We start from the raw sequence: 22,185 nt of genomic DNA, 5'->3' as shown, positions 1-22,185 counted from the left end.
CATATTCTATCAGTTGTTCCTACTAATCATTTCTTCTTTTCTACGCACACTGAATGTAGTTGCTCCTCATTGTCCTTTGAATTATTATCCCTAGAGATTTTAACCCTTTCCAAGATTCCACTCTTGTTGCCAAGTGAAAGCTACAGAGTACTCCCATACTCGAAAAGGATTATTTGTGCTCCTCTCCCTATTCTATCTGGAAATCCTATCTCCACTCTGAAATCAGTAGGCTCTAGTTTTGTTTCCCCTAAAAGGACCCTCATGTTTCATGCCACCACCCTTCTGGACCTTTAGACTCAATTCTGACATTGTCCTCCTCTTTGCCTTTTCAACCAGTCACTTTTTAATCCCACCTTCTCAGGGTTGGTCTTTTCTTTAATATTCCTGAATTAAATTAATTAAGTTTCTAAGCTTCAAAAACAAAATCCCAATGAGAAATTGGGCAAAAGTTGGGGATTTCTTTTTCTCGCCATGAAAGATTTGAGTTAGGAGGCTGCTGGGATGCACTGAGCAGGTGAGGAATGTCTGAGTGGCATCTCTTGGGTTCTCTTGGTTTTTTCTCAGGCTTCTCACATCGTGGTCACAAGGCAGTTGTCCCAAATCCAGATATGATTCTATTTAAGACAGAAGGAAGGAGAGAGAAGTAGCAGTGCAGCTTCATCTGTCCCTTTCATCCAAAGTGCAAAATTATTCCCAGAAAAAGCTAGCAGATTCCTGCTTATGATTCATTGCCTTCTGAAGTGGTAGCTTCAAAAGAGCATGAGTAAAGAAATTCTTAACCTTTATGGTATTATAGTAGAGACAGGCTAAGAAGAAGGGTTTGTTTAACAAACCCACAATATTTATTACATTTCCCATTTTCACCCCCAAAGGGACATCATTGTTTTTAACTTCCTGCCTCTTTCCTCTTCCAATCCTTCCTAACTTCCTCCCCTTTTTTCCCCTTCCTCCTTTATTTCTTTCTTGCTTTATATTTTATTTTCCACCTCATTTCACAAAACATTTGAAAATGAGTCACAGGAAATTGATTAGACAGAATAAGGGAATATAAAGGGAGAGAATAATAGGAAAATCTCTGAATCATCTGGAGAAATGAATAGACTCCCCATAAATTATAATGTCTCAGCTTGGATTAAGATAAAAAGTAGGTAACAAATAGAAATTATTAAAAAAAAAAAGAAATTATTTTCAGTGGAAACTCTTGGTATATTAGGTAGATTAGGTCTTGGTAACTAACTAGTAAAGCTATAAATGCTTTCATTGTGATAGATGTTTATTTATTGTTCATGCAGCAGCCAGGAATCAGCTTTCTCCCATGAAATGATACCAGGTTTTCAGTCACTCAGGATTGTGTCCTGTGGCTTTCATACCCTGGATCCTTTGTCTGATTCAGCCAAAACAATGGGGTAAAAGGATGTGAAGGGGCATGCTAACTTCTTAAAGGCATTGACTTAACCATGGCACAATTTATTTTCACTCATATTCCTTTGACTAACACATGGACATTTCTGTGAAATAAAGTATATTGGTGTACTCAAGAATAATAGCTACTAGTTTTGCCGCACCTGAAACTCAGATGTTTTGTCTTCCTGATAGAGCAGGATACTTACTTTGAGGTGTAGGGTAGCATTTACCTTAGTAAAAAGTTTAGGTAGTAGAGACAAGTCGGACCTGGTCTTGAGTCCTTGTCCCTTTCCTTAGTTTCTAGCATACTTTGGCTTAATTGACTTACTGATATGACTTTATTTCTCCACCAATAACTGAGGAAGGTAAGGGTGCTTGTTTTCTAGGAGAATTAAACAAGATACTATTCCTAAAATATTTCGTATTTAGTGCATTGTAAGTAACCAGTAAATGTTAGCACTTAACCAATATATGAGAAAAAGACATATTGGAATATCCAATCTACCAGAAAAAGAAGTAATGGATCCTTAGGCAGAAAGGGAAACATACAGAATTATAAACTAAAGGCTCTCACTGGATACTTCTGTCCTAAAATATATTTTAAAAAATGACAATCTGAACAGCATGGCTAAAACTCAAGAGATTAGATTGAACTTTAAAAAGGTTTGGTAATGGACTAATAAAAGTTTTGATAAAAGAATGCAGTGCCAACTGGTTATACTCTACATTCCTTCCTCAATGCCATATAAAATGGTCTACAACTTACGGGCACTTGTGGGGGCTGGCAGACAGTGAGTGACAGATAAATATTGATTGCATCAGTGACCCCCTTAAACATTTTTTACATCATTTTACTGTACCTGTATGCATGCTGGCACGTTAGTTGTCTTGTAGCCTACTGAACATTAAAATGCAAATGATAAAAACAACTGAATTTTGCAAACTTGTGTTTTGTTTTATTAGCTTCTACCTTGTGTCATTCTTCACTGAGTATGAGTACAAGCATCTCTTAGACCCAACCATAAACTGCCTAAATTATTAATAAATAATGATCACAATTATAGCCCCAACAATTTGAATAAGAAGGCAGAATAGGTAAGACAAAAAGAAGGAATATAAGTAAAAACACCATTATAAAAAAAGATGTTGTAGTTTAACATCATTTAGTAAAATCTGAAGTATCTCAACAACACTTACATATAAATGGTCACCTCCCCAAACCACCCATTTATCTTTAGGAAAGGACTAAATTCTTGTTAAAAATAATTTGGAGACACCTGGAGAGGACAAATAAATGATTGATCAAGCATCAAAACTCTACAGAAAGTTTGGTTGAGATGTTTCTAGTATTGGATATTGGGAGTCAGTTCTGTAAAGGACGATAACAATAGAATAATATCAACAATACAAGGAGTTCCTGAGTGGCTCAGTCAGTTAAGTGTCTGCCTTTGGCTCAGGACATAATCCCAGAGTCCTGGGATGGAGCCCTGCATCAGGTTCCCTTCTTCCTCAGCAGGGAGCCTACTTCCCCCTCTCCCTTTGCCTGTCCCCACCACTCATATGCTCTCTCTCTTTAAAATATTAAAACAACAACAACAACAAAAACACTTGCATGGGACTTGAGCAATGGATCAGCTGGGAAAAATTAGTACCAAATATGTTTGTATATAACTATAGTATAAACTGGCATAGTGTATGAATTTTTAATGTGTAAAAATTATTGTTTTCCAAAAAGGTTAATATGAGAATTTTCAATATTAAGAAATTGTAATGAGTACAGTTATTCTATTAAAGTCACTACCATTTCACCCAATAGGATCTTCTCATCAGTGCATAAGAAGAATTTTTGTCTCTATACTTTCTATAGTAGAATGAGACATGCATTTGGATTTTTCTTTCATTCTTTTGTTCAGTAAATATTTTAGTACATTAAAATAATGGAGGTCCAAATAAGAACACTTAGTTTAGCCTGGAATGTCAAAGTGACCTTTTTAGAAAAGAGAATTGAGCCAATTCTAGAATTATGAGTAGGAGTTAAACAGGCAAAATCTCCTTCAGGTGCCTAGCTGTGTGGTAGGGCCACTCTACACAGCTTTAAAAAATTGATTGGATTACAAGAAAGCAAATATTTTAGTATAATTTGATTGTAGAAAGAATGTAGAATTTTAGGAAAGGTATGACAAGAAATGAATCTATAAGGCAGACAAAGGTAAGAAGGGCTTACTAAGCTATACTTAGTCTTGAGCTTTTCCCTAAAGACCTACAGAGAGCCATTGAAAGCTTTGAGATAATAAAGAAACTGCATTTTGTTTTAATTTTTAAAAGAAATTTTCTGCCTACAAGAATGGGCAGGAATGGGATAAAAATGGGCAGAAGTTAAAAGGCAGTTGCAGCTGCTGTGCAAGAATTTGAAAAATCTCTATCATGATACAGTTCAGCATGGGGTACCAGATAACAGATTTATCTCATACTACATGAAATATTTTTTCTGTTCTCTCATGGAAATCATTTTTATTTAACTTTATTATCTCCATCATGTTAAAGACAGGTTTTATATAAACATCAGAAATTAAGTATCTACATTGAGCTTCTGTGGTTTCACCCAGATTTAGCTGTTCATAGAATTCAAGAATAATAGAAAGACCATGGGTGTAGATACAGGCACAGAGATAGAAATAAAGGAAAGAAAATGACCTAGAATTTAGGCAAAATGCCTCATCAACTAAATATCCTTTACTTTGAGAATAATGAAGGATTATTCTGTTCAAAAATATACAGTAAACTCTATCTGTAGTCTTAAATTCCTCCAGGTTGGATCCTGGAATCAATAAGTCAAAGTACGTTGGTAAGGATCAGTACCCAAGAATCTAAAACTTTTGAGCTGTTTTAAAGAAATTTTCCTCAGATATTTTATTTAATTCAAGCTTTTCATTAGATAGACTGTGTGAGAAAGACTGATTAATTCTTAATAAAAGAGGAATTTGGGGACTCATGTTATTTTAGAATCACTGACCTGGCCAAAGCAAGCCTCCCCAAGGCCAGTCATGATTGTTGCTTCACTAACCACTCTCATCAGGGCCACAGTATGTAACTATTTTTCCAGATTTAGTTTCATTCAAACCTACGGCCCCCAAATGAAATACTGCCCTTAGCTTTATTTATTTTTTTTTTTCTTATCCTGTAGGTGATATGCGTTTTATAAAATATTTCAGTCCTCTATGACCCAGGCTACTTTCTCCGGTATCCCATTTTTCATTCCACTTGATTAGTCAAAGGAAGGGTAATGGTAGTCTTTGTTAAACTGAAAAAATGTAAGTGTTCCAACATGAAACATATAGACTAGTTCTAATGTCTTCACTAGCCACTGTATGAAATGGAAAGTCAGTTCTGTGCCTCATGGCAATGAAAGTAGAATTTCAAAATATCCTGAAGCAGAAAAAGAAAAATAAAAACCAAATAAAATGTGAAAGATTTCTCTTAATGTCCTCTTTCATGATCTTCTTCTTTACTCGGTTAAATTGTTTGTTCAAGCAAGATTGGGAATATCAAACTGAGTTGAGGTCAAGAGAAAAATGCTGATTTTCTTAGCAAATTATCTTAAGTGAGGTGGCGAACAAATAAGGTGACTGTCACACTGTGTATAAAAATAAGCTTCAAGAGAAGAAATTTAAGAATGATGTCTTCGACAATTATCCTATAGACTTCTTTGCAATATTGTCAAGTTAAGTATTATGTAAATTTAAATATATGAGTAAATCTAGTTGAGAAATTTGCCATGGAAATTGACACAGTAATAACTGGAACATGTGAATAATGGTGCTTTCATTTTACATCTAAATGGGGTTCTCAATATAGGTATTACCTTATGATGGTTAAATTAAAGAGCTGCTTTAAATTCACTTTTAACAAGAGAGATAGATAAAAAGATAAGTAAATGTTGATTAAATGTCACACATTCAAAAGCAAAGGCCTGTATCTGGTAATGCTGTGATTAGATCTGTGTATCTCCTATTAGATTCTCTGCCTCATGGTTATCCCACATGATGACCACTGTTCTTCTATCATTTGTGAAATAAAATCCAAATCACTTGAGCCTTTATGATTTTGCATATACCCAAATTATCAGTATATTCGCTTTTGCTCTACTTCACATAACTTGTTTCAGCAAAACCAAACGCTTCCTGTTTCCTGCCCAGATGGCATACTTCCTGTCTTCATGGCCTTTACTCTTAGCCTCCCCTCCTCTTAGAATCCCCACATGTGAAGATTCTGTTCCTCCAGCTTAACCACTACATGCTTCCCAGGTTACAACGTGTCCTAGAGATTTACTTTGTCTAGCTGTCTTTCTAAATGCAAACATGGTATATTTAAAATAAAATTATCACATGCCAACAATGAAAAATAAAAAGGTTTTATTTAAAAATTCCTAGTTTCTGGTATTATCTAAAAAATTAGAAGGTTGACAATACTGGGTCATCATTCCTGTAGAATGAGTGGCAAGGTTGGCTGACAGTGCTTCCCATGTACTGGGATTTGAGCTCTTCACACAACTCCTGCCTGTACCTGGAGCTGAAGCAGTGAGAGCTGGCATACATATTTATGCTTATATTACAAGAAATGATAAAATGAAGTACTTCTTACAGGCCCATCTCATATACTTCTTGACTAACTCCTATAGAAAAATGAGTGTGCAGTCCTTGACCTTCATCATCAAGATTTTCTTGCTCCTCCATGTCAGGTGAAATCTGTCTTTTTATTGTATTTTTGTAACACGAAGGAAAATGTATTATCAGCCAGCTTTTGGACTATCTTATAATTATTTTTATGCCCATCTTAAGTCTCAAATTTAGGAAGCTTACGTCAGCAGAGTGCTCAATGACTTTTTGAGAGTGGACCTTATAAACTTCACAGACACATGCTAGTGCTTTGCATATAATCACCTACCTTTAAATATGCACCCGTTTGGCCAGTGAGTGAATAATTTATGCACATCAACAAGAATTGATCAGGTTAGTTTTATGGATTACATACTATGTAAAAAGCACAACTGTATCCCCATTTAAACAGAACCAGAAAATTTGGAAGAGTTATTTATAATGGATAGGTATTCTAAAAAAATCAAAACGTGTTTTGTAAATTTTGAGTTCTTTTAAAAATTCCATTTCTGTTCTTTGACACACTTAGGACATGCAGACTGCTCCATTAAATCATTAAATATTAAATGAACTAAATTAAGCTTGAAAAATTACCTTGAGCTATTTTTCCCATCTTGAGTATCTGAAATAAATCAAACTGTTTTGTGTGAGGTCCTTGCCAGCTGGAGAAAGACTCCAGAAGAGAACAGTACTACTCAATTTGTTTTATTTTTTCCCTTCCGTTTTATACTTACTTGTGACAATAAATAGAGATGACAATTGCTGGGTTTTTTCCAGTATAAGAAATAGCCAAAATTTACTCTTGAAAGCACACTCTTTGTTATAGTAAGACATTTTCACCTGCAAATTACACAACACTTTTGAGTCTCAAGATCTTTTTGCCTTTTCTCTGTCCTAAATCCTTTACTCATTCCCTCCACAGAGCTGTTGGCTCTGTCTCCCATCTTCTTAACTAACACATTATTTTTAAATTTCATTAAGAAAGTGCTTCAGTGTTCCCTACCTCCTATTTCTCATCTCCAGATTTGTCAGTTGCATCAATATCTATTTCAAGAAAGTCTAGCTAAAAGGATGAATCTTAAGTTTCTACAATAGTGCTCTACAGAAATGTGAGTAATAATAGGTACTTTGGGGAGGAAAATTTCCTCTACCCTCAAAGATTCTTCTGGCTGGTCTAACGATAAAATTAACAGAGACAGGTTAACAGAAAAATCAGATTTGATTTTGTACGTATGGGAACCTTACATGCATGAGAAGTTCAAAGAGAAAAGTAAAGTGAGGTATATATGCCACCCATCACTAAGGAACCGGATAGAGGCCTGGAGCTTCAAAGGGGAGCAGGCAATTCACAGTGCAACGAGACATATGTTTGATGATATTTAAATGTTTGTGCTGACATGAAGATGGGTCACTCAGGTAAGATTTATCTCTGGTAAGGACCCCTATTCTGAGGAAGACGCCCAACGTAGATTCTCCTAGGGGGTGAAGAGAGGGGTAAAATTTTAAGCTTGCAGTCTTGCTTGCCTTTGGCTCAAAATAATCCACATGCCAGTGTGGCACAATTTGGGGACAAATGTTCCAAACCCTTTCATATGAAAAGAATGAGAAAGATATTTGAAGAGCCTAATAAATTTAGGCTGGATGAAAGACTTTCAGAATAAAAATTCACTCTGAAATATTTACAGAGATAGTGAGGCACCTCTTTCAGAGATCTTTACTGAGTATGATGATGATGATGATGATGATTTTAACTTAGCATCTATGTGTGCTTTTGAATCACAGCACTTCAATGAATTTTGGAAAATTCAGTGCTTCAAGACTATGTCAAGAAAACCTACCAGCTTTCATCTTCCTCTTTGTTCCCGCCTTCCTCCCTAATTTTGAACTTCTTTGGGGAATCCCAACATCAGAGCTAACTGGGTCACCTATTACTGTTAATCCACTCTTTGTTCCTACCATCTCTATAGTGTTGGCCAACATACACAAACACACATACACATTCACTCACTCACTCACACACATGCTCCTGTAACTTTTTCTTTGTTCACTTGCGTCAAAGTTTCCCATCAGTTTTTCATTTTAAGGTAACATTGTCCAGATATAGCACTGTAGTTCTTTGTCTCCTATGACTTTTATAAACTCACAATATTTAAAGACCAACTGATACGGTGTGAAAGCTGCCATGGGAAGGTCACATTCTCATTACTAGTGTACATTACTAGCCTCAAAGGAACTTAAAGGCATCTGCAGTTTACCCATCATGATGCCAGTGCCACTGCCAAGGGCGTCCACTGGTGTTTGGACATGCACTCTATAGGGAACATGCAGAGGCTGGTATGTATGAATGGCCACAGGCTAGCTGGCAAGCATCTGCAGGCATCTCCCAGGGCTCACGGGACCTACAACCATGGGTGATTACTCAGGTGGCTCAGGACAAATGTTCTTTGCTCACCTTTAGTATTTTATTACCTAGCAATTATATGAGCACACCAATGATAGCTGCTGACTGTCAGCTCTGTATACACCCACAAATACCTTACCTTATATAATTAACCTTTGCACACCAAATCTTCTACTTATTGATGGTCTTCATAATTTATAGGATTTTTTTTTTTTTTTGGTGAAGAATGAACTAATACTAACTAATGTCAGTCTAAATCAATTTGAATGAATAGTTATGAGTAAAAAATTAATGTGTATTATTCCATGTTTCATTTTAATAAATAATGAATCAAAATTGAGAGACAGTAAGCTACCCCTCACATGGAAATCCTGAGATTTAATAAAAATCTATTAATATAGAAGAATAATATGCACAGGCTGTGTGTATTATTCCACTGGTTAGAAAAATGTTAGTATTATGCTAGAGAAGATGGCAAGGGAAAAAAACGCATGATATTCCTTGTTTTATCGAGAGGGATTTTGAACATATTTTTGACTACTGTTAACTATCCAGTAAACTTCATTTTAAAAGATGCCAAGTCTGAATAAATTGCTTATACCATAAAATTGCAACAGGAAGAAAGGGCTTCAAATAATAATCTTTAAAATTAATCATCAGTTTAGAGAATATTTATTAACAATTGTATGACCTTTTTAAATTCATTTACTTATTTATATTTAGCAACTATTTAAGTCAATATCATGTAAAAGTAGAGGACAATAAGATTGGAAAATTGCTACAAGAGGTCTATGCAAACAGCTATCGATAAGATAGAAGGGAGAGTTTGACAAAGGAATCTTTCATAGAAGTTATCTTTTTTTTATTTCTTATTTTTAATTTTTTAAAAGATTTTATTTATTTGACTGAGAGAGGGAACACAAACAGGGGGAGTAGGAGAGGGAGAAGCAGGCTTCCCACCCAGCAGGGAGCGGATGTGGCTCAATCCCAGGACAGGACCCTGGGATCATGACCTGAGCTGCAGGCAGAGGCTTAAGGATTGAGCCACCCAAGTGCCCCTAGAAGTTATCTTATAATCAAAACCCGAGATACCCATGCAAAGCGAAGAGGGAAAGAATACCCTCAGACAGAGAAAGGTTTTTGCAAGTAGAGGGAGGTAGAAAAGGGGCACCTGAGACAAGAAAACTGGAAAGGACCGGGTACTAAGGAAAGTGAGTTACATTCTGAAGCTAATGGGGTTCTTTGAAGGGACATAAGGTGTCTTATTCAAAAGTGCGATTTAGCAAATTCATTGGAAGTAGGCAGGCTGGGAGTATTCATAATGGTTAGATTACCGCACTGGTCTGGAGATTGACTACAAAGTGAGGCAACCTGGTGGCGGACCACTGCTGTGCTTGTACGTGGTTGTGTCAGTATGATTGTGAGCTCTTGCGGATGATTTTAATACAAGTTTATTGAAAAATATTTGATTTTTATTTTAGAAATTGCATAAAGTAGGCACTCAGATGTGGAGTTTCTGTTTCCGCTTATTCATATTGTTTTTCTACCTACCCTTAAAGAGGTAAAATAATGAAATTAACAACTGGATGGCTGTGGAGAGGTTTTGGCGAAGTGTTTGTGTTTCCTTTATTTTTAAGATGCTGCCATCTAGTGAAACTTTCAAAAAATCACTTCATGGTGATCTCATTCAAGTTTGTTATCTTCTGGTCCTTTCCTCAAAACAATTACATTTTAATAATTTATGTTTCCGCCATCCATGGGGAAAGAATTGAACATACATTAAAACATACAGTAAGAGCTTCCAGTGACTTTTTTTAATGGGGTACCGCTGATGTAACTACAGGATTTGTAATAATGAGATATGGTAGGTTGAAGTTAAATGGCTTCTTCACTGCACCATTCTTTACAAGTAATGGATAACAAAATAAAAATGCTTCCTTTCCTATTCCTTAAGTTTTCTAAGTTGAGTTTTAAAAACAGATAAAAATGGGAAAAGAATGGGAAAAAATGGAAAAAACAAACATCGTTGCCTATATTAGTAATGATGGCAAGAAAAAATATTTTAAATTTGGAAATCTGTTTTTTCTAAGTTGAATTTCAATATTAAAATGTATGTTAAAATAGAAACAAATCTCTGTGTATGTTCATTGAACCCAAGCATTAGTTTGCAAACCCAGATCTTGATCTCTAAGTCTTGATAGATTCTTTTTTGTCACTCTCAAAACTTAGGTTAGCACAGAGCATCTGTTTTATTTTTATGACCTGTATTGCTCATTTTTTTCTGTGAGAAACAAAGTATGAATTCATTCCCCACCCTCCGAAAAAAAACCCTCACAAAATCAGATTCTTGTACTGGTAAGAGCTCTTTCTTCTATGAGGTAACTAGCTCTGGCCACATCATAAAGAGTAAGGTTTCTAATGGACTCTTCAGTATACTGTGTTTTCTTTATGAGACTAATGCTGTAGTTTAAGGATCAGCAAATCTTTTCTGTAATGAGCAAGATAGTAAATATTTTTGATTTTGTGACCCGTTATGGTCTCTGTTGAAACAAACTCCTCAAAAGTTGTCATAGATGATATTTAAACAAATGAGACTAGTTTTGTTCAAATACAACTTTATTCATTAAAAACAGGTCATAGTCTGCATCCCTCTATGCATGGAAAGTACCTGTAATAGTTAGTTATTCTTAAGAGGTATTAGAACAATCTAAAATTGGTCCCTCTGCAATTATTTACTTCAACAATTTCAATCAATATGCATGTTTCTTCAAACTTGGAGGAAGTGTAAAGTTTTGAAAATGTAATTGTATATGCACTTAGTAAGCTAAAAATAGAAAAGCTCACAGGTAAAACATTTTTGCAGGGTGAACTATCACCCCATTTAATGATCAGGGATTTTTTTTTAAATTCATGTTTATGTACAAAATTGTTTTAATATGGAATAAGTCACTATATTCTCTAAGTAAAACTTTTACCATTTTGGTTCACAGAAAATTAGAGGTTTTAATGGTAAGCCATTTAAGTGAAAAGTTACTACTTGGTACAATTTGGGTAATACAATCTATTGCTTCAGGTTGTCCTTCTGGGAACTTAATGGAGACAGAGGCTTAGTTTCTAAAACTGAATTCTACTAGGCAGATATACAAAACATTTGGATCATGTAAACAAGTGAAGAACTAAGAGTCAGTAAGAAGCTGTTAGGGTCTCAAGTCAGTATGTAGGGAGAGCACAGTGTAGAGTCATCAACAGCATTTTTATTTGGTCGTCTTTGTGTCATCTGATCTAGGCAATACTTAATCTTAGAGATCTGCCACTCTTGACTGAACTCAGCCATGCATCTCTGGCCAACTGAGGGAGGTGGGGAGATCGGATGAGTCACGCTGAGCTCAGGTGTGGGTGACTTTGATCCCCATTTCTTCCATCTTCCATCTGAGCCAAAAGGTTGGCTACACCAGTGCTTGTTGCAGAGATGGCAGAGGGCAGGACAGTTCGAGCCTTATTTATTCACTCAAGTCCCTTGGAATCTCTGCTTGTATTAGATGGGCTAACCATTCCATTGGTCACAATACATCACCTGGCTAAGCCCAGGGGCAGAGAATTGTATCTTGTCCACAGTGGGAAGAACTGAAAAATTACATGGCAAAGGAAATAGGATACAAAAATGGGAACCATTAGGGCAATTTACCATAGTTTGCATATACTTGAATTAATTAAATGTGAGCATGATGTGGGCTTAGTGATAACTGAAAACTACTATTCATCAGGTAAGTAGGATACACTAAAGCAGAGATGATTCTCAAAGTTTTTAGTAACAAAAACCTTTCTACACACTTAAAAATCACTGAGGACCTCAAAGAGGTTTGATACTCTGTTTATATATATTTACTATATTTGTAAGTAAATATGTTTATTCATTTATTTAGAGCAACAATTACAAACACATTTCATATTAAATAATATGCTGTTAGGGAAACAAAACCATGTTTTCTAAAACAAAAAGAAAGTTGTATATTTGGGAAATCTCTTTATTGTTTGGCTTAATAGAAGACAGCTGGCTTTCTTTATCTACTTCTGTATTCAAGCTCTTCCTCCTTTTTTTTTTTTTCTTCATGAAGCATGAAGAAAATTAGTCCTCATGCTGATAGATAGTTGTAAAAAGCGGAAGTATTCTATTGGCTTCACAGTTTATTGTGAATATTGTTTGATACTGTATCAGAATTTGACCAGTGATAGGCAATGTGAAATCAAATTACTGAGCTTTCTGCACTTTGTTACATTAAAATCCATTGTTTGGTTTTGCACTTGGAATAGATCTTCTATCCATGTGTGATATGAAACATCAAACATTGGTTATGTGAAAAAATATTAGCTCATTTTTTCCAAATATTTACATAGTTCATTAGGTATTGCTTTAAAAATTATGTATTACTACTAAACTCATCAGAAATGTCTTTAAATATTGGGAAATGGTCATCCTCATGAAAGTGGATACAAATTTTCAAAAACCTAATTTCTCTTGGAAACTACTTTTTTTTTTTCCCATTGGCAACAAAGACTGAGTTGTTTTCCTTGAATTGACGGACTCATTTCATTCATTTTCAGAAGAATGTCTGTCAAACAGCCAAGTGTGAGTTACTGTTGTTTGTCTTTCAGTTGTTTTTTGATGCAAAAAATCATTCTCTGTGAAGTAAAAGTGGCTAGTTCAGCTTGCAACTCAAATAATTGTATAAGTACGTTATTTTGAGGCAACTGTCTTACTTCAGAATGTGGTCAAATGTTTTATGCATACTCCCACATTAAACCTTAAACCTCCGAGAATTAAGGCATTGAGATCTAAAACAAATTAATCATTTTTACAGCTTTCTCAAGGAGATCTTTAAGTGAAACTGTCTTGTTATTTCCCCCTGCAACTGAATGATCTTGACCTGCAGTGACTGCTAGTGTAATTTGATGCCTTGATTTGTGCTAACCTGCCAGCAGTTTTCCCATAACTGCTTTTGCATTAGCAGTGCAAATGTCAACACAGTGATGAAGGTGAAAAATGTCTTCGTATTATGAAAACTATCTCAACTTGAAAGGATCTTTAAAATGCCCAGTGTTTTGTGGTTCAGACATTGTGAACCACTGCACCAAAGAATAAACTATAGTTATAGTGCAATCGTTTGTCAGATTTTCTTAGAGATATTTATTCTTACTATTTCTAATCATTAAGCAGATTTAAAACTTGGTCTTATGTCCTTCCCCAGGGGTGTTTCGTTGGCTTTGATCTAGCACATGCAGTTGGAAATGTTGAACTCCACTTACATGACTGGGGAGTTGATTTTGCCTGCTGGTGCTCCTACAAGGTACAAATTACTTAATATATTTACATCCTTTTATCACACATTGACATTGATCTAAATGAAACACTGGCTCAGTGGCCAGTTTTAACTATTTGGGTTACTTCCTCTATTACTTTCATTACTGCTTTTTCTGATTTTAGCTCATTACAAAGTCATATGATACAATAGTATAATAATTAATTAAAATCAGGTATTTTCATCTACTGTACAGTACTTATTCTCTCAATTACCTGGTTTCTATAAAAGTCAGGAGATAGGGTGGGGGAACTCCACATTTAGAACTTAATTCAAATTGATTAGGTTCTTATTTTTTGTTAATAATGTTGTGAAATTTCTACTATCTAAAGATAATTATTATGGAATCAACTTTTTATTGACATCTGAAGACAACTGACAGGAATCATGGAAATGAAACCAATTTTATTTTTGTATTTTTTATTTCTTTTTAAGATTTTATTTATTTATTTGACAGAGGGAGACAGTGAAGAGGGAGCACAAGTAGAGGGAGTGGGAGAGGAAGAAGCAGGCTTCCTGCCAAACAGGAAGCAGGATGTGGGGCTCCATCCCAGGACCTTGGGATCATGACCTGTGCCGAAGGCAGATGCTTAACTACTGAGCCACCCGGGTGCCCCTGAAACCAATTTTATTTTAACTTAGTGTTTTTAAAATATGCTTTTCTATTATTTAAATATTTTTGTGACAAAATAATTGAAATGAATAAACATTAAAATTAGATAGACTTCATTGGAACTGTATCTATTAGTTGGCAAAATTTGGCCAGGTAAGTAATAGGTATTTATTCTCAATTGATAATGCTATGTTTATTTTTTTTTCTTTGAATAAGGTGATGCAAAATTCTACTTTATTATAAAAGCTCAAATAATCATACATTTTGAGCTAGTCAAAAGTTGGTTTCATAACAAAAAAAATCAAATGATTTCATTATTTATTTTTGTCATACAATTTAATTTCTTTTCAATCCAGTATTTAAACTCAGGAGCAGGAGGTCTTGCTGGTGCCTTTGTCCATGAAAAGCATGCCCATACAATTAAACCTGCGTGAGTACCGTCTTTACATTCTTCGGTGATGAATAAATTAATTTGCGTTAATAATATGCTAAATTTATATGAGTTCATTAAGGTGGTATCCACTAAGAATCTGGATTGATTATAATTATTACTCTATTAACAATGATGCACTTTATCAGAAATAAATGCTTTTCAAAGAGTTCAGTTGGTTGAACAGAAATTTAATCACAAAAAGGGAAGCTTCAATGCTAAAAATGAGTCACTGTAATCATGTGGAGCAGATGGTTTAATGCAAAGAGACGACTTATTTTTGTTCAAAAATTAGACTTCAGAAAATTTCAGATTCCTCACATTGATGAATAAATCAAAGGCAACCAGAGCTATGCCTAATCGAGCCTTAAATGTGGTATGTTATTATTAAAATTACATCTACCTTTAAAGCTAGAAACATTATACGATAGTCTTGTAAGGATTATCTTCTGTCCTAAAAGATTTTATAATCCATGAAAACTGAAGAAGCTGAACATCGAACAACACAGGCTGACTGCATAAAAAGCAATACTTTTCTACTTTATATAACTTTTTCATTTTTTAGAGCAAGTATAAATGCAAATGTGATCTATTAACACATACATACATTTTTATTTGACTGGGGAACTTGTACGTTTGTTTTTATCTGGTGTGGAGATACAGATACAATATTCTGCAAAAAGCTCCTTTCATAGTTGTTGTGTCAGAGTGTGTGTGATGAAGACTGTCTAGACTCATAATAGGTAATATAATAATGTTTGATTAGTTTCCTGAGTCTTCTCAGCCACTGGCTGAGTGGAGTAATCTTGACAAGAATTGAAGCTGAATTAGTAATAAAACTTCGAGCACCTCACATTTCTGAGGTTTTACACATATAAATCCAAGAAATTTAAGATGATTTGCTACAGATCATTTAATCATGTCGAAAATTTCTTCAAGATTTTAAAGTTTTAAAATTAAATAGAGCATTTTCTTTAGACAGGTATTTTGGCAGGAAGACATCTTCCACAAATACACTGTCAGTACATTATATTTCTCCCTATGTCCCAAATTCTCTGAAAAGAACATAAAGCATTACTATGTTATAGGAGTGCCATGCCTATTTTAAAAGGTCTCTTTCTCATTTTTAGCAAACCCCGCTGATGGTGTTTTACCTAGCACAACTGTTTGCCATGTAGACAGTATATAGGATATGTCTTCCCCTGGGTGAAGCTTCACTACTCGCATTTCCCACTCTCCACTTGTTTAAATTGTAATAAAGGATCGGACGTATTACATCAACCCAAAGACAAGCTGGTGGAGTAGTTGGGGGATATGTACATAATCTACACAAATTCTCAAGAATGTAAGGATCAGCAGTTAAATTCTGATCTTAGAGATAATGTCTGTTGCATTTGAGAGTTCTTTTATCACTATTTACCCTTCATGGATGAGGAACCAGAGAGGGGGAGGGGTTGTAGTGGGCAGAATCCTGACATCTTCTAGAACACTGTATGTGTTAAATTTTTGGTCCCAGGAGAAAGACTGTATAGACGGAACAGCTTCATATTACTCCTTGATCACTCGCTGGTCTATAACCTGAAGAATGTTCCTTGATCTCTCCGTGTTGTATCCTTTATATAGAGGTCATACCAACGTCTACCTCATAGGCAATGATTCTGAGAATAAAATAGGATAGTGCACTTGTACAATGCTAAGCACAGTGGTTTAAGCATTATCTGTGGTCCTTCATGGAAGTTAAATCGTTTGTTGCTTCACTGGATGTTAACTAGTAGACCTTGGACTAGTGGACATAGTAGAGATCATTTTTCTTAAGTAGAAAACACAATCTCAGAGGTTATGGTTTATGACTTTGAAGACATTAAACAGTTTTACATCCATAACCAAGTTCATTTCATCAGACCTTTGAGAAACTGATTGTGTAAGTCTCCATTCCAGAAATTCTCTCTTGTAAAGGGCTTACCATCTTCTTGGTTCCTCATTCATTAATAAGTTGAATGAGCTCTTTGTACGAGAGCCTTGCTTTTAAATTTTTTGAGAATTACACGTTATTATCTGTTGTCGCATTTTAACTCTCTGGCTTTGGAGACTGACAAGACTCAAATCAGGCTTGACTCATGAAGCCCTCTCTACAGAAAACCCCAGCTGGTGGTGTGTGTTTGTTGTTAAAGCTTCTTTTTCTATCATGCCCAAGTAATTAATTCCAGTGGCGCCAACTTCTATCCAATAGTGGGAAGTAACTGCTATTAATGTAACAAACTTTGTGGAGTAAACGCTATTGCTTTTTTAAAGGGTGACATCTAGTGGCTAAGCGTGTTATTGCAAATAAATAGTATACAAATGACATTTCATTATCCAGCCTTTTATTCTTTCTCAAGAAGTTTTAATTTTATATATTTAAATTAGTTGTTTTATGTTATTTGAAAATAGTGCAATATTGTGTAGTCAAAGCCTTCAATAAAGAAATGAAACCAGGATGAAGGTCAAAGTTAAGATTGGGGGCAGGCTAAGTTTGTGATTAAACAGAATGCAAAAATGTTCATCAAGGGTGGTGAAGAAGGGCATTATGGAAGCGACTGACCCACCCGGTGTAGAGAGTGGATCCCAGGATATGTAGCCCTGCATTCTAAAGTTTAGTATTCAGTGTATAACTTTGAAGTATTTCTTATATGTTTCCATTAGCAACTGGTAAATTACATCTGTACCAAGAATTTCACTACTACTTCTTCTTCTTTCTTTCTTTCTTTCTTTTTTTTTTTTTTTTTTTTTTTTAAATAGGCATTTTGGCCATTGTTCAAACAGATGACCTAAGACTTTTTCTAAGAACCTTTTGCCAGTAAAGAGAAAGAGTACAGTCCATAGTCGATCCGCTGCATTAAGCATCATAACTCAAGCTGTTTTTCTTAACTAGCATTTGACCTTGTCCTAGTTTATCACTACCTTTTCTCATTCCAGTGTCATATTCTAAACGTTGTCTGTAGCTAAGAATTACTCTAAATTAGAACTGGTTGTGAGTAAATGCTACTTTTTTTTTTTTTTTTCGTTCAAGGCTGACTGCAACTCAGTCTATAAAATTAATAATAATCATTCTGAGATATAAAGGGAAATATTTTTAATTGTAGGTATTTGAGGATCAGAAGTTTGTCACTAAAAAAAAAAGGACTTAAATACTTTGATTTCCTTTTTTACTTCATAAATGTTGACTTTCCTGGTATACTTTAGATCAATACTTTTTAATTTTAGGGGATTCAAAAATATCTGAATCTCATAAAGTGATTGTTCTGTAAGAGTCCATAGACTGCAGTTCAACACCCCCCCCACCACACATAACACAATTTTTTTTTTCTTTTGAGAGACTAGAATAAGAGCAGGAGTGGATCATATGTGCTATTAAGATTCCTTCTGTCACTTATTTTTTCCCCATCCATTCAAACCATGCGTACTAGACAATGGCTGTTCTTCACTTTCCGTGCTGGCATAACAAACCTTCAAATACTCCACTGTATTAGATCCCTTGAAATGTCCATTTCCCCTGGGATTGTGTGTGTGTGTGTGTGTGTGTGTGTGTGTGTGTGTGCTTTTTGAGTGACCAAGAATGGAGCATACTGATAATTTTGATGAAAATGCTAGAAGTTTAAATCATGCCAGTACATTTCCATAATCAGCTAGAGGTGTTTGATTGAGGCCTATAAATAGAGCTGTCATTTTTAAGGCTTTATTGAGGGCTTGAATCATCTCCTTTATTTTAAAAAGTCATTTGTATGCTAAAAAGAACTAGCCAAAGAGGCTGGACAACCTCAGTGCATAGTTAAGGCAAATTTTAGAAGTCAGAGATGTAAGTTATTACTACTATTTTTATTTGGCAACTTAAAAAAAAAAAAAAAAGAAGAAGAAGAAGACATGCCAAACAATATTCAGGAACGTCTAAGAAAGGATAAAAAGAGGCATGAAGAAATATGCCGTGCTTGGCCCAACTGGATGATTAATGTTACGAGGGGAGATCATCTAATGCACATTTGTTCTGGGGAATGCTGACTTGATACATTGATTCTACATACTTTTCCAGGCAGTGTTGAAGAATGCCATCATCCAAAACTTAACCTATAATTTAAACCTTGTTTTGGTTTCTTAGTGATCCTTTCGGAATTAACTACTTATCACAACCTTGTCTAGTACCTGCGTAAGGTCTCCTTGTTAAACGCTAAAGAATAAGAAAGTGTAGGTGACACCAGTAAAGTATGTAAATTCATGTCTCTAGATCCTTTAAAATGTGATAGGCCAATATCTATAGATTTCTCAGCGTTTTGACAGAATCTCTAGTTCAGATTCTCCCAGGGTATCTGTTCTACCCATTTAGCCTGTTTCTTACATTCAGTTTTTAGTACGAACATGGATCACTTCTTAGCCACGACTTTTTGACTTCTCAGCCATATTAGATATCCTTGCCCATCTCCCTTGTCAGTGGTGCTTCCCACCCACAGCCCTAAGCCTCCATTGTGCCGTTTTCTTCTGCTTCTGCTCCAATTTATGTGATGACTCTTCTATATTTTACAAAGTTTACCCTTTCACTTTTTCACTGATTCTCTCAATGCCTCAACCCTTGGCCCCCGAGCCCAGAAATACCTCATGCACACACGATTTCAACAGTAGGCATTTGTAGAAGACACAGCTTTGCCACTTGCTTGCTTTTTAGCTCTTACTTTAATCTGACTTCAGATTACAAGATTTTCTGATTATCAAAGCATTAAACCAGTTCCCAAAGATACACGGTAATGTAGGAAAGCAAAGATTGTCATAAAAGGAAATTTTCCCTTCATCTATATCTACGAATTATTGTAAAAAGTTTTGGTCTTTTGCTGATTATAGAATGTTATAAATATCAGACAACACAATGAAAACATAATGAAAATGGATTGTAAAGTAAAATGTTTCAAGAGATTCAAAATTTCCTGGTGATACTAAAGTGATACTTTAAGTGATACTAAAGAACTGCTGAATCAAAAAACTATGGACAGTGAGACTCTGTCAGAGTTAGAACCAGTAACAGATGAAGTAGAGGAAATTAGACACGGTACTTCAAAAGTAAATGACTTGAATATCAGGGATTAAAAGGAAATGATGAATGCTTCAAAAATTTTTATAGAAATGATCTTTTCTGTGGTCATGCCAAAAAAGTTAAATGTAATAGGAAACTTTGTATTTTTCTATCTCAATATTTTTAAAAAATACACCAAAAATGAACACTTTATTATTTTTTCTTTCTAACAATTAGCACATTATATTTTGAGTTTATCAAATTACAAGTTAGTTTTTATGCAATCTTTAGAAAGTATTTATTTATTTAAAAGAGAGACAATGAGCAAGAGTGAGAGCGTGAGCGGTGAAGAGGGAGAAGCAGGCTCTGCTGAGCAGGGAGACCGACGCAGGAATCAATCCCAGGATCATAACTGGAGCCTAAGGCTATTGTTCAACTAACTGAGCCACCCAGAGGCCCCTAATTTTTATATAATTTTAAACTTATTTTTTAAGAGCTTCTCAATCACCTTTAAGTTTTCCCATTAATTACTATAAAATATGGTTATTGGCTTAAAGTGAATTTTATTTTAAATGGTCTTTTTGCATTGGTCATCAAATAGTGAAGAGTTCCAGTATACCCATGTATCTCTCTAATCGCAGGAATTAAACATGGTAAAACTTCCGTTTTATCTTACTCCCAACAATTGTCCTTTCTAAGGTACTCATTTCTTTGTCATGTAAAGAGAATGATTCTGAGTCGATTAAGAAGACATGAACAGATGTAACCAACACATATTTTTGTGCAAGTAGCTTTCACAGGTGGAAGTAAATATAAGGTATTGCTATGATTTTAATTTATAATCCACTTGGAGAGATTATTTTAGTAACTGAATAAATGATTTAAATGACAGGTAACATAAGGTTAGAATATGTGCCATAGGCAGCTTCTTAATTGCTAGGTGAGGGGCTCCTGGGTGGCTCAGTCAGGCATCTGCCTGCGGCTCAGGTCATGTGAGATCAAGCCCCCCATCGGGTTCCCTGCTTGGGGGGAGGCCTGCTTCTTCCTCTCCCTCTCCCTCTGCCTGTGTTCCTGCTCTCCCTATCTCTCTGTCAAATAAATTAAAATCTTTAAAAAAGAAATTGCTAGGAGACTTATCAGACATTGCCATAGGAGCAGTGGAGGGATTAATGTCTAACTCAAGTGCTTTGGAAAAGCTTGAGTAAGGTGGGGGGAAATTTAGTTACAAATCCTCTGCTAAATGGAATGCTGTGTTAACTAAGCGAATAAATTTACTCTCTATTACTTTGAAAGCTGAAATTGTTGCCTATGAGAACGACTTCACTTGGTTAGTTTCATATTTAAGAAAATATAAAGAACAATTACTTAAATGACATTTCTTAAAGGGATATATCAGGTAATCATTTCCTCCTTATACTTTTTACTAGAATTTTTATGGAATCTGAATTATTGGCTTAACATTTAAAAGTTTGCTTATTATCATAAAATTGCTCTATATTCCCGTTCTACAGTATTTTAGAAATTATAAACAGTGGTGAAATCGAGTTTGTTTCATGCTCATACCTAATTTCAAAGACATGCTCATGGATTAGGTTATACTAAGTCCTAGTCCCCAAATCTTAACTGTGAGGGGTCCAAGAGATCGTACTTTGGTTGAAGAAAACTCATCTATGGAATCATGACATACAACATACACGTATCTTCATTCAGAAACCATTTTAGATTAGTAACTCTAAAATGATCCCTCATCTTCTGGGCTTGACAATTTGTACTATGCAAAATTACCTAGGTGGTTTTTCTGTGTTGTGAATTTAAGCTGTGATCATAAAAATAACATTTATACTGTGAGGTGTGATCATGATTAGAAATAAGTTCAGTAAATAATATCTTTTTTTTTTTTTTTTTTTAGCTCAGGAGATAAAGTAATCCTGGCTCTAAAGGAAAGCCAAAATAGTAATTATCAGTATAAAAAGATACATGAAAGCCATTGTTCCTTGCAAATCATTCTTCTCAGATAATGATGACATAATCATTAATTTGGGGAAATTGGAGTCTTTTGAAATCTCAAAATTTATTTTCTCTTCTAAAATTGCAGTCTAGTGTCTCTGAAGATATATGAGGTCAATGAACCTTTCAGACACCAAAACTAAAACTTGTCAAAGAGCTTCAGCTCTTATTTTAATAACTGCAAGTTTTGCCCCTGAAGTGACCTTTGAAATCTGCAGGGGGTTTTGTTGTTGTTTTATATTAACTATGAAGAACTATTGCTAAACTTTTATCTGAGAAATAT

The 22,185-nt window shown here is 35.0% G+C and overlaps 1 protein-coding gene across 7 annotated transcripts in view; it reads left to right on the top strand.

Annotated features, from left to right (window-relative positions):
• KYNU (kynureninase) overlaps positions 1-22,185 on the top strand; it is a 130,287-nt gene that overhangs the window by 73,058 nt on the left and 35,044 nt on the right. For 6 of the 7 annotated variants that reach the window (XM_032356223.1, XM_032356222.1, XM_032356225.1 and 3 more), the window contains 2 exons: positions 13,707-13,805; positions 14,787-14,860. In XM_032356223.1, coding sequence (XP_032212114.1) covers positions 13,707-13,805; positions 14,787-14,860 — 173 coding nt within the window. Of the gene's footprint in view, positions 1-13,706; positions 13,806-14,786; positions 14,861-16,376; positions 17,195-22,185 lie in introns of those variants that run through there. The other variant, XM_032356229.1, reaches the window with a different exon arrangement.

Source organism: Mustela erminea, chromosome 8 (genome assembly GCF_009829155.1).
Source record: "Mustela erminea isolate mMusErm1 chromosome 8, mMusErm1.Pri, whole genome shotgun sequence".
In the NCBI taxonomy this organism is placed as follows: Eukaryota; Metazoa; Chordata; class Mammalia; order Carnivora; family Mustelidae; genus Mustela; species Mustela erminea.
This window is presented reverse-complemented; position numbering and strand designations above follow the sequence as displayed.